At 45.6% G+C, this 13608-nt stretch overlaps 1 protein-coding gene and 1 long non-coding RNA gene across 2 annotated transcripts; one reads left to right on the top strand and one right to left on the bottom strand.

The window, feature by feature from the left end:
* The first annotated feature begins 663 nt into the window (after positions 1-663).
* On the top strand, positions 664-13110 carry LOC119401532 (cofilin/actin-depolymerizing factor homolog). Its single transcript, XM_037668421.2, has 3 exons — positions 664-822; positions 7295-7572; positions 11664-13110. The coding sequence occupies exons 1-3, from the start codon at positions 820-822 to the stop codon at positions 11824-11826; spliced, it is 444 nt and encodes a 147-aa protein (XP_037524349.1). The 5' UTR covers positions 664-819; the 3' UTR covers positions 11827-13110.
* Positions 12826-13280, bottom strand: LOC125759713 (uncharacterized). Its single transcript, XR_007417343.1, has 2 exons — positions 12986-13280; positions 12826-12947 (listed from the first exon to the last, which is right to left on the bottom strand). It is a non-coding gene; the product is annotated as an uncharacterized LOC125759713 (long non-coding RNA).
* Between the last annotated feature and the right edge of the window lie 328 nt (positions 13281-13608).

Genomic DNA, 13608 nt, shown 5'->3' with positions numbered 1-13608 from the left:
ATCTAATTGACCTGGGTCACATTCACGACCTACCAAAGTATCAGAGCACTTGAGTCCTACTAAACTGCGCTGCTCTTCTTTTAAACGTACGTCCTTCAGTTGTACGTAAAGATCTTAACGCAAAATGTGATACAACTCAACCGAGGCGATATCCCAGCTGTTGTGCGATTCAAATATGCACAGGTTGCGGCAAGACCTGGAAGTAATCATCGCTGGAGAAGAAAGCGCGACCGCCACTACGTCACCGTCGAAACGATAGCGCAAGTCGCTAATCGGCCTCTCGCGGGGACGCTTGAATGTGCAGATTCAACGCGCCAACAGCGCACGCCAGCCGATGACAGGCCGCAAACTTCCAAATAAGGGTAAGCTTCACTCCCGCGATTCTATTGGCTCACGTGAGGTCACATGGTATGCCTCAGCCGTGTTGAGTCATCGCTACGTACCACATGCTAGCGCGTGACAACGTAGTTCTCTCGTAAAAGCGCTTCTACCGCAGCGCAGAGGTTAATATATCTACTCTAAACAATACGGTTCGCGTGATATAAGCAAATAGTTGGCCTTAAATTAACGTATAGAGTTGTTCAAAAAATCTAATAACCTAAGTTGGCATTTTTTGTGTGTGGCGGCTGCATTTGAAGAGCAAACCAAGAAAACAAACGCCCAATCGAGAACGCCCTCTATTGCAGCGCGGAGGAATACAAAACCGGGTGCGTTGCGATCTTGGTATAACCACCCTTCCCGTTTGCGTCGAGAGGCCTAGTGCGAAAACAAGGACTTTGGTTACGTTGTGCCGTCGATCAATTAAATTACAGCCGCACTATGGTAAGTACCGCAATATTCTTCTAAACCACGCGCTCTGTGATTGTTACGTAGCGGTCGCAGGCGATCGCGGTGCCAGTCGTCTATTTGAAAGGGGGCGAGGTTTAAAAAGCCGGCACAGATGACGATACCGGCGTTTTTGTGCCATCCTCCATGCCACGGCTGCTCCGAAGCCTACTCCTCATAGCTAATTTTGGCAACGTTGAAAGGGACATGCACTAACGCCTGTATCTCGTCTCGCCTACTTAGCGTGATTCTCTTTAATCGCAACGCGCAAGCTGGGGTAAGTGTTAGCGTCGCCCTCCGATAGACACTCCCGGGGGTTGTCGGTTCGTATGTGGGGCTTCTTCAACGTAAACCTCGGCGGCTTTTTGTTGTTTTTGCTTCTTCCGTGCCTCCGCGACTCCGTTCGGTCACTGCCATGGTAAGCGGTCATGTTGCATCCATAGCGTTGTGCGGGCGCTATCGGTTTTTACTCGTGCACGGGCGTGGATTTCGAATTCCGCGGAGTTGAGCGAACGCAGCTCGGAGGGCGGTTTCTTTCGTGTCGCCAGGCCTAACGTTGTAGCGATGCCCCTGTAGTGTTGGTCCTGTGTGTGTGTGCGCTAGGCCTAGTCATCGTCTCGTAGCCGGCTTTTTTTGGCATTGCGGGTGACCGCGCTTTTGCGGGGTTGTGGGGGAGCCGTTGGAATGTAGTATGCCGTACAAAACTCGCTTTGTCAGCCCCTCTAGTACGCCTCCAGAGTTTATTTATGCCTTCCCGCGATAGCACCAAGCCGTCATAGCGAGATTTAACTCTGGTACCACGCCTTCGTTTTGATTGTTTGGTGGAGTACTAGTACTGGGCTTCTGCGTTTTGCTTCTTAACACATGCACACGAAACAAACATAACGCGGCAGTTTTGGGGGCTTTCCCTTGCTTATTAACGTGGTTGCGACTGCGTTTGTCTTAGTTTTAAAATGAAAGATCGCTTTCGTAAGTGAGAACTCAAAAAAAAAAAAGCAAGCTTGGCACGCACGGAAGTTGGCGATTTTTTGCTTTTCGGACAAAGAATTAAAACAAAAAGCGGCAGTTCTTCGCTGAAACTTTGCCTTCTTGAAGCGAGTTTGGCCCAGTTTTTTTTTTGTTTAAAGCGAGAGGGTTAGAAATGAAACAATTTCCCAGCTCAACCGTCTTTCTCGCAATAAGGCGTTAAAGACCAAAAGAAAAAAAAAACGGAAAACGAAAGACACGAAACGTGCTTTACGATTTTGGAGTTTCCTGGTTCATTTTCTTTCTATTCTCGTTCGTTTTTGAGCTGTTAGGAAAACCCGCTTCCGTGGTTTAGGCTGGAGTGAAGGGAGCGCTCTCCTTCTCAAAGCGACTCGTCATTTTGTTAGTCGCTTGGCCACTACTGTCGTGGCGCGTTGACTCATCCGGCCTGCGAATGGAGCCGTTCCGCCGCTCTTCCATTGTGCGGCTGGCTGGCCGGACGTCTTGCAAGAGCTAGATAGCGAGTTCCTGCGTTTGCAGCCGCCGTACCCCGCGATTACAGTCGGTCGCGCAGGTGAAAGAAAACAGCGCTTCTACGAACAAAAGCAAAAAAAAAAAAGCCGCAGAAGGTTTTGCTCGCATTGCAAAACGCTCCCCTCCAAACGACGCTTGCAGGATGTAGCGCGGTCGCATTCGAATCGCCTCTCACGCTCCTAGCGTGTCGATTCGAGGGTCGCATTCGTCTGAAACCTATCGGCACTGATCTTTTAAACGTAGCACGTGGTTAAGCGCTGTGCGGTTGGCGTATTTTAGATCAACGCCTTCAGGATGTAGCGCGGTCGCGTCTGATCGCTTTTCACCCATCTAGCGTGTCGATTCGAGAGTCGCATTCTGTCATGTCTGAGCTTTATAAACACAGCACATGATTAGGTGCGGCCCACTTAGCATTCTTATCTGTGAAGATGAGCGAGTGTTGATGATAATTGGACGACACCTCTTATATCGGGAGGACGTTTGTTAGCATCGGAGTGCGTGATTGTGAAAAATCAATGGGCCGGTTTATAATCCAAGGCCTCAACCTTCTGATTAGTTCCACAAATGTTACACGTTCTACTCATCCCATTGTGAAGGATGGAGACATGTGCCTCGTTACACATATCCTGTTGACTAGCATCTGTCATTTCCTTTTGAGTGCTGTTGCATCAGCTTTTATCAGGTTATCAGTGATAATTGTTGCACCAACTGTCGATCTGTTGGGATGCTCGATTAAGTTTATGCTTCCACAATGTTTTGCTAGCAGTTCTGCTCATTGATGGGTGAATTAACTGTGTAGCAGCTGTTTATCTTTCAAAAGTAATTGGACGACACCTCTTGTAAAGGATACTCGTGGAATCCTGGCTGTCGGGTGTTGGATTGGGGCTACACTCAATGCCGATTGCACTGTTTGCGGCAAAATGCCTCGCTGCTATTACTAAGCGTTTGCTAGAGGCCACATAAGCTTCGCACTGTGTACAAAGACTGCATTACTTCGGTTCAGTCCCTGGCATAAGTTTGCTAGCCACAGATGCCTTAAAACAAATTTTTTTTTTTCGGTCTGGGCAACTTAGATTAAAATCCAGTGTTGCAGCCTTTGCGAGCCCGATCAGCTGCGAGAGTTCATACAAACAGTTCCACGAACAGCTGTTCTTAAACGGGAAAAGAAAAACTATTGCAATGCCATGGTCTTACTTTTGCTTGAGACTTCAGATTGGCTATTAGTAGGTTGCAAGTCATTGTCGTCGGCTTGCTTTCGTGTCCGCTGAACGACTTAGGTTTCTCCCAATAAACTGGTACTGTCCAGCGCAAGCAGATTCCTGTTTGTGCCTGCATATTTCTCAGTTTCTTCACTCCGTCTAAATTCCGCTGTCGTTGTCTGTTTCCAGTCTTGGTATCCATTCCATCGGTTGTCTGACCTCTTGCGACCTCTCTCCGTCTTTTCTGCTAGCTAGTTCTGTAATCTTTGGAAAAAAAAGAGCATATCTTGAGTCACCTTCAGGCAGTCATACCAGCATATTTTTCAGCAGAGTAACTGTAGGCATTCAACTGCCTCCATTGTGCTAAAGTGTTCTAGTTGAATGTTGTCAATGACATCGGGTTAGGACATCAGTATGCCGTGTACTTACATATACAAAAAAAAAAAACTACCGGAGGAATTCGTAACGCAACAAGTGAACAGTGCTGCACAATATTGAGCAGTAAGAGGGGGAACACATTTTAAGCAACACTTGTAATATGCAGATACGAATCTGACATATCCATTTGCAAGATGTGTATTTCTGTTTGAATGTTTATTTTTGCAAGCGCTTTTGTGCTTGGTTGCCTCGTTTAGCAATGATGGCCTCTTAAAGGTAATTTCAATGTTCCCTGTCAAACTGCCCATGACTGTACGTTCAATCGCTGGTATAAGCGGCAAAAAGACTTCGGGGAGTAATCGCAGGAGTCCCAGACTTTGGAAACATAAATCTGCAAAAACATTGAATATGTGTACATCGTAAATTTCTGCCCAGTAGGTGATGCAAGGTTCAGGAGGAGCATTGAAAAAATAGTTTGCATACTGAAGTCATCTCAAGTAAATGAGTATTGAAGTGAATAAACCACAAACTAGAGAAACAATGTAGGTACCAGGGAAGGGATAGTATGCACATTTGTCTATGCTGGTTGTGCATCAGCATAGCAGCTACAGCATGGCATGAATTCCTCCTGTAGTTTAAATTCATCAGACACCAATAGTGGATCCTTAGGTGTCCTGGCCGTGCATTGCACCATATTGTGCTGCTGTTGCACGCTGTATGAGGCAATGACTTGAAAGCAGGGCACATTGTATGACAAGGTTTTGTTGTGAAAGTGCTGAGGCAACTTGTTGGTTTAGCCTTGCAGCATTTGGTTCTTGTGAAACTGCTGGGCGGCTTGGTGTGCGGTGTTGCAGACTTGCGTGGGGTAAACCTGTCCGCATCCAACGAGGGGCTGCATTCTGGGATCACTTCAGTAGATATTTCCATTCTCACTCTGTGCTGACTGATTGGCTGGTTGAGAAAAGGTTGAGTGGTCGCTTCAGTCGTGTGGCACTGCTGCTGAAAGTGGTCGTCTCGTAATACTGCCCCAGCTGCTAATATCTCTGACATGAACTTAATGTGTTCAGCTTCACAGCCACTCATGGCAATCCTTTGCCATTGCAATGAAAGGCTAGTTATCTTCGACTTTGAAGACATGTTTAAACTGCATGAAGAAAACGCATCGGAAACGTCGCACACACGCGCGAAGCACAGACTTCCAACTGCATTTATTTCTTGAAGGTACAACATTTATAAAAGTTGACAAGAACCAACAGTGTTCTGTTTCTAATGTGTTGTATTCTTCGCGCACTTTAAACATGTCAAATTCAATGAATCAACTAGCCCAACAATGTGCCTTTAGTTATCTTCACCTGGTGTGAAATGATTTTTTGGAATTAAGTCTTCCTCATTCTTATGGTTAATCTTAACCTGGTTGTAAAATTAGTAACTGCTGCATTTGCACACAAGCTTTGACGTTTCACTGCACAGCATGGAATCGTGGTTGAATCTGATGCTGTGGCTACATCCGGATGAGGGTAAAATCCATGCGCTTATGCACAGTGCGATGTTCCTTGCAGTCTGCTAAATACTTCGGGTTGTTGAACCCTGTGATTGTTTAAATTTGAAGCTTCGCTTGCCCTTCCATTCTCGTTCGAAACCCCGTAGGCCTGTCGATCCGCTGTTCGTGTGCACTCCCACGTGGTTGGCGTTTCTCGGCTACAGTTCGTTTTTCAACTGGGCCGGCTCCCTTCTGTCAGGAGTATTTATCTGGCCGCCGCTTATTCTCGGAGTTGAGGCCCGTGCTATTTTCGGAAGGGTGCCTTCTCCCCTGGCCACCCACTCTCTTCTGCGCTTGTCCGCCGTTGCTGGCATGGACCTCTTTGCCGGCCAAGTGGAGAAAAAGCGTTTTGGCGACGGTGGGTGCAGAGGAGGATGCCTACGGCAGGCACTGCTTGGACTAAGCCTTTCTGACGGGACGCCCCGTCGCGAAACCTTTTTGCTCGACTGTAGCAATCGTGCGGTGACGTGTGGGAGAGGATGCCAACGTCGGCACTGTTTTGCTTGGACAAGTCCGATTTCATTGAGTTCGCCGTTGATAAAACCTGCTTTCAATGTGGCACTTAGGGCTGGGTCGTTTGGCGTGAGATGGTCAAAGATGGTCGGGGTGCCCAGATTTGGAGGTGGCGACTGCATTTGCGCAACAGTGTGCTTGTTTTGGCACACTGAGGTTGGTCCCTCCTACCCGGTTGCACCTGGTGGCTCGTACGCAGAGTAATTGCTTCTCCCCGGGATTGTCATTAACAAGCGCCCCACATGTTCCACTTGCACTGTGGTTGAAGCAGTAAACTAAAAATTCAGCAGAAGTATCGTGCTGTCTTGGGAGACATCCCACTAAGTGTGGGGCAAGTATTTTTGGAGTTTCTTAACGTGAACACATTGTTCCAATGTATATGTTCTCGAACTGCCCGCGTTGTTGCTGCAACAACTTGTGTAGGTAAATTGCAGCAGAGGTGGCCAGCTTTGAGCAACAGCAGTGCATGTTTGGCTACTTATTCAAACGATTACATAGCATCCAATATACCAGAATTGAATCTGTGACGACAAAACCTTCTACGTCATTAGACCACACTAGTGCATGTGCATTGTCGTTTTATATTTTTGCGGAGTTGATTTTACAGAGATACACCGTGATAGCTCTCACACATCACAGCATAGCATCCAAAATACATTCTCATTACTAATCTGCTTCGTTAGCTTGTTGACCTTGCCACCCTTGTTGGTGGCAGCTTGGCAACAGAAAGCGTAGTACTACAGAACTTGTTACCATACTTTTAAACACTGCATAGCAATTCATATTGTTATGCAATCTATGCTCTCATTACTAGTTTTGGAATCTCTCATTATGCATCAGTTAATCAAGCACTTGCATAATTGTACTGAGCGGGGTTAGCTAACCACAGATAAGTACCTCTTTAACAAAAGCATTAAGTTAGCGCTGGTGTGGTTTCCTAAGTAATAATATAATAAGTAATAATAATATCTGGGGTTTAACGTCCCAAAGTCACGATATGATTATGAGACGCCGTAGTGGAGGGCTCTGGAAATTTCGACCACCTGGGGTTCTTTAACGTGCACTTAAATCTAAGTACACCGGCCTCAAACATTTTCACCTCTGTCGAAAACGCAGCCGCTGTGGCCAGGATTTGATCCCGCGATCTTCGGGTCAGCAGTCGAGCGCCATAACCACTAGACCACCGTGGCGGGGCTCAGTTTGTTCTGCGAGCTTTGGAATCAAACTTGTATGATTGTACCGAGCATCATTACCTAACCGCAAATGAAGCGCTCTTTTCACACCTGCACAAAGCCTGCGCTGGTGCGGTTTCTGAAGCCTCACTTCTTGTGCCTTGCAGTCTTCCGGTGTGACAGTTTCCAATGAAGCCAAGACAGTGTATGAGGAGGTGAAGAAGGACAAGAAGTATCGCTACATCATCTACCACATCAAGGACGAGCGGGTCATCGACGTGGAGACCACGGCGGAGCGTTCGGCCACCTACGCGGACTTCTTGGAGCAACTGCAAAACTACAAGAACGAGTGCCGCTACTGTGTCTTCGACTTCCCCGCCTCCATCCGTGCTGAGGGGGCCTCCGAATGCGCCATGTCCGTCGACCGCCTTGTCCTCATGACCTGGTGAGGGCATACGCTCCCTTCGCATTTGAATGTTTGGTGCGGTCTTCAGTCGCGGCTTCATTAGTGTGCGGATTTGCCTGCTGAGGTGGCTTGATCATTAGTGCCGCTAAGTGCCAGTGATCATCTAGTGTTTATCTGCAACCTGCTAGCCGCTAGGTTGAAGGTTAAATTCCTAGCCACACATTTATTTATGGTTAGGCTTCTCGTTTACTTGTCACTCTTTCAGAGTAGCACAAGACGCACGATTTTGTTTTTAGTTCCACTTTAGTAACTTTAGTTAAGTCCTTAAAACTGTGTTCACACGACGAATCAGTCTCGTGACGTGATTCGGATCGCTCCGCAGCCAGCATTCACACGAGGGGGTAGAATTCATGCTACAACGGAAGATTTCAGCATTTCTCCCCGTAGATCCCAACTGTGATCTGGGCCTCCGTCGTTTTACGGATCACTCCGTGCAGACTGAAGCGGCACCATGGTAACTTGGGCTCAAATCGCGATTTGGTCCGTCGTGTGAATACACCTTAACTGACATCATTTACTGTAGGACATTCCACAACCTGTGTCGGTTACGGATATTGCGCCATGTTTTACAGCAAAGCATACTTTTCCTTTTTTAGACTTTACTGCTTGAAAGGTGAAGAATTTACAATATTCACGTGAATCATGTGGGCAGAGATGTGTTGTGCTGTGGACATCTCTGTATCTTGTGATGGCCGTGCGACGCATTGTTTTATCTACGTTTCAACTGCAGTTCCATGTGCGTGTAAAATAATGTAACCTTGCTCCTATCTCATTAGACCAAGCCATGCTTGGATTTAACGTGTAGATGTTTGGGATAGCACACTGCACACATTCCTTGTGCTGCATGGCATCAATTAATCATTCAGTCATATTGCAAAACAAGATGTGCAACTTCAGTAGTTGGACACCCAACCACTGGCCTGACCACAGTTCTTGGCAAGTTGCAAACTGAAACGTGTAAATTGCGAGTGAAAAAAAAAAAGCAAAACGTGGCTTGTGCTGCGTTTTCCCATAATGGCAGACAGTTGCCGCTTCCAACCCTTAACAAGAGCATGTGCGATGCTCGCAGATTGAGACGTGACAATTTAGGGCCAAGTAATGGACCTACTTTTCTTTCCATTGTCTTGGTTACAGTCATATCGACAATTTCAAATCTCAATAGACCTCTTTCAAGCACATGAGCGCCACCAACGGGCACGCAAGGGTTCATGGGAAATGTGTGTATGCCACAGCAGCCGCCGCCGCGCGCGCGCGGGCCTTGCGATGTAGCTTTCTGTTTGCGCTGTGCCAGGACTTCTTAAACAGTGAATTTTACAGGGTGCAACATGTTACTGCGCAATTCAATCTCAAACTTCTGTCCCACTGTTGGACCAGTTGAGCGGCTCAGAAGCGCCGCCTTTTATTTATTTATTTAATCATTTATTTATTTCTTGGCGCCAGCGCGCCTTACGGCATAAGTGAAAAAAAAATACAACTTGGTTGCCTATGAAGTGCAGGAGCGGTCTATGATTTGCGGATGCATTTGGAATCAACGTCAATCAACACTGTCGACGAGTACAGTGTGAAGTTCTGATATTTAAAAAGTACACTAGAAAGTGTAGTCTGCATTTGGGGAAATGATACATTCATTGCGTTGCTTGCACCCTATATGTAACAAACTATAAGTGCCTAATAACCTTCGTTGGTGCCATAACTACAGGTTGGAATAATACTTAGAGCGAAAAGAGAAAGGAGGAGTACAAGGAAGGAACTGCAGAAACCAGCACTCGCACAACTGAAAGCTTGTTGCACGCGTGAAAAAAAAAAGCATATATACTGAATGGGAGTGCATCGCGCGTGTCATAAAGAGGCACAAGAAGTCAAACAACCAAGGCTTGTGCTTACAGTCGATTAATACAGTTGAATTCCTTGTCTTTTAACGACTGAGAAGGGTGACTGACGCGAAGTGTGTTATTTGTGACATGATATGCCTCCGAAATTTCTGGCATTGTCTGATTAGGTTGATGGTACGAAATTACTGTGCTTTCGAAGATGGGATTACATTTTCATGACTGACATAGCAATGCGAGATGAGACGGCTCCATTCAATGAATTTCGATGCTCGCAATACATCGACCAGTCTGGCCACTGTACATGTGGACACAAGAAAGAGAAATTTGCGGTTAACTCCTACACAATTTACAAAACAATTGGCATGCCTCAGACCGCATTTTTCTTTGCCCACCACAGACCCCTGCGACCTTGATGCGACTCAGCTTATTTGGGGCGGCAAACACAACCTTCAACCCCACACCGCTTCCCTACACTCTCAGGCCATGCGACTTCTAATACATATGTGGAATAACTGCAAAATGTCTAGTTTCTTCATTATTTACAGGTGGAGAATGTCCGTGTTAATCTTTCTTTGCCATGCGAACATATTTTCGCAAACCGATACGATACACAGGATATCCCGCCTCTTTGATCACTTTGCAGCTGGAAACTACTGCTCGTGTTATGTGCGCAAGGTTTTTTTTCCAATGCCGGCCGTAATCATGACAAACAATTACTCGTTTAGCAATATTCAAATGCACCGACGTGAAATTAAACACCGCTTTCGCCGAATGCGAGCTATACTGCCCGTAAACATGCTCCGCAGTGAAACTTAAAGGCATGTATCAAGAAACTGCAAATTACCTAAGCAAGGCATCTCTCAAGTGAATTCTAGTCCCATCCCTTTTTCTTTAAACACATTTAGAATGTGCTCACTTCTTTGTACAGCGTGTGACTTGTCAATTAAAATCAAATAATCATCTGTATACTTGAACACTCTAACACCTCTCTACAGATTGGTTAAACTCGATCACGAGCAAGCATTGGATAAATACAAATTCAGTGTTCCAGCTCGCATTGCTCCCGATAGCACGTTTTGACTGCCTGTATCGGACCGTGATAACTCGTGTGCCGCTTAACTGCTACATCCGGTATACATCAGCTCGGTAATACCTACACTGACTGCGTCATTCCTTTCGCATTTCATACGTGGAGATACATGCAGGTGCATTCAGACATGTTAGTATTTAGGATTTAATACTAGTCAACCAGCGGCGACGCTTTTTTTTTTTTTTTTTTTCGTTTGGTGCTCCCACGGCGCCAACGAGTAGCGAGTGACTGAACAGCCGGAGGGCTCGCCGTACACACTTTTCCCGTAGTGCTTCACGTGTCGGCGGGGGGTTCTGGGATTGCTTGAAAAGGGTCTATTGCATCAGAGCCAACATTACTTTTAGAAGCCAGATTTGTAGCGACATGACTGTGTTTTCTTGAGCAACTGTGTGTACCAATCATTGTGCGAAAGGTTTTCATGTTTTGTTCCACTTTGTGAGCACTGTTCACTCATTCATTCATGGCTGTGCTTATATGGTTCACGACCACTTCATCCACAAGCCATTCGGGTTGTCCAATGAAGTCGTAGCACTCAAATGTTAAACCTGATGTCATCCGTATATCACGATAGTTGTCATGTGGCTCCCACGTGTAGATGCACACGTTGGTTAAACGCATCAGTTTCTAAAGTGTGACTGCATACTAAGCAGCAGCACAGCAGCAGATATGTGCAGTGCTTACGATTTGAAACGAGACATCGGAAATTGTGGTGGATTGACTGGTATGTGCAATTGCTCGACATAAGTGTATCATGTCGCTATGAGTCTGGCTGCTTAATGTAATGTTGGCTCTGAGCCATGTGATCAGTCAAAATTGCTGATACGACATAACTAAACACAGTGAAAACAAATGTGCATTACATTGCCCTAATTCCTCGTTTCAATCGGTGAGCACCCTACAGTATAAAGATAGCACCATCGTAATCTTTATCTAGAGTTTCTCTCTTAATAATGGAAGGGTTCTGTTGCATTGACAGACCAAATTGAGGGTTTATCTACATAACTTCGACACCTGCTGGGTTTTCGGCAATCACGCAATATTTTTTTTTGCGAATGGAACTCTTCAGCAGGATCTGTTCACTGTGCGTTTACCGCTGCATTCGTTGGGGCTATAGATTAACTTCTCCAACCATCGTTTCACTCGTGCAGGTGTCCCGAGCAGGCGAAGATCAAGCAGAAAATGCTGTACTCCAGCAGCTACGACGCGCTCAAGAAGGCCCTCGTGGGCGTCTACAAGTACGTCCAGGCGTGCGACTTTGAAGAAGTCAGTCAGGAGGCAATAGAGGCCGCCTTCCACTCTTCGCGCAAGTAGGGACATACACACACTCGTCACGGGCTGAGGCACCACCCCTCCTTTGTTTTTTTTTTTTTCTTTGCCTCCAGAGGTTTTTTTTTTTAAGTTTACAAGAAACAAGGGGGGCAAAAAGGAAGAAGTGTCTGCTCCTGATCGACACTGAAAGGATGGAAGCAAGCGGCTGGGGCAACTGCAAGCATGCGCGCAGCCCCTCCGCAAGGATGTCAAGACCGGCCGAGCCTTTCGTTTACGGTTGTTTTTGCCGACGGGTGCTTTCCTTCGACGGCTTCCTGTAATCCGCCTCGAACCCTTGGTAACCTGCTGTGACGAACCCTGTTGAACTTTTTTTTTCTCGTTTGGTTACTTTTCTGGATGTTCACATTTAACCGCTTGTTTTCTCCAGTCTCCTTGAACGTTGAACAGAAACTGCCACGCCCATTTGCAAAAAAAGTTTGTGTAAAACCGGTTGATAACGAACTGCATTACTGGCACTTTTGAGACTTGAAACAAGTTTCAATGTTTTAAGTTTTCTTTTTTCTTGTTAACCAGTAAAGAAAGGTTTCACTTTCTGATCTTAATGCTTTCAAGCACTTCGCGTAACACCGAGGCATTCTAAGTGGCTGGTGTGAGCGGTGCTCATTTTGCTATGTAAAATTTAAAATCTCGACAAATTCTTCCTTCCCCAATGTTAGCTAGGGGGCAATTCAAGCGGGCAAAAAGAAAAGGGTTTCAGGGTTCCTTTTATACCAGAGTTGTGGGTGTTTTTTTTTTTTCTTTTTTTTTTTTCTTCGGACACTTGCTTCAGTCCCTACATTCAGCCAATTTTTTTTTTGCTTTACAACTTTGTGCTAGTGTGTTTACCCGCTGTAACTATTTATTGAGTCACGAGGTTGTTTCTCTTGTTCTCCACTGTCTTTTTTTGCCGGCATTTTAAAATATTTTCGAATGACAGTAAAGTGAATATTCCGAGTGAAGCACATGGTGTTTGTCCCGCTTATTTTTTTTAACCTTATCCAATTGCTTTAGGCTTGTTTTTTTTTCTCGTATTACTGTGTGTACATGGACAAGTGTGAGGTGTGTTTTGTACACCGGCAACAAGCGAACGTGCCCTGGATAAATAATTACAGATGCAAGCCTCTCTTTCTCGTGTGATCCACATGGAGAGATGCCACCGCACCTCCCCATCACGGATGGGCTGAATCGGATGGAAAATTTTTTGTTCTTTTTCTTGTGCCCTTGGGAATGAATCAATCTGGTGAACACTGATGCAAATAAAAAGTATGAAAATTTTTATAAAGCTGATCCTGTTTCTTGATGCGTGCTGTTTCCATGGTTGTCTTTAGTGTACCGCTATTCATGTAGTGGTTACTGACCTGACCTGTCTGGAACTTTTACCAAAAAAAATTCTTTAAGAGACTCTACCATTTGCTACCACCATGAGATTCAACCGAAACTGAAGGGACAGGAAAAACTCATTTTCGAAAGCAACCAAATTGGCGGCAGCCGTTTCGTTTGAGCGATTGCTACTGTCGAGATTCCGCTGTACTTGCTACTCGTATTTCGATGCAGCATTGGAAAAGTTCTTGAAACTTTCTAGTTGATAGTTGTGTGGTTCCCCTGAAGGCTATGTAGCCTTTTACCGGAGCTCGAATCCACATATAACGAGTCTGAAGGGGATCAAAAAGTTCAATATATATGTATAATATAAATATGGAGGTAATTCAGTATACAAACTTTTCTATGCTTGACCTTTGCCTTCAAGAGCAATCGGCAATGTATCCACTGTGCATCTAAAAAAAA

Source organism: Rhipicephalus sanguineus, chromosome 8 (genome assembly GCF_013339695.2).
Source record: "Rhipicephalus sanguineus isolate Rsan-2018 chromosome 8, BIME_Rsan_1.4, whole genome shotgun sequence".
In the NCBI taxonomy this organism is placed as follows: domain Eukaryota; kingdom Metazoa; phylum Arthropoda; class Arachnida; order Ixodida; family Ixodidae; genus Rhipicephalus; species Rhipicephalus sanguineus.
Note: the sequence above shows the minus strand (reverse complement) of the source record. Positions and strands in the feature narration are given on the sequence as shown.

Coding starts and splice junctions, on each gene's coding strand:
- LOC119401532 (XM_037668421.2), top strand. Junction 7,573..11,663: donor CGCCTTGTCCTCATGACCTG/GTGAGGGCATAC, acceptor TCACTCGTGCAG/GTGTCCCGAGCAGGCGAAGA.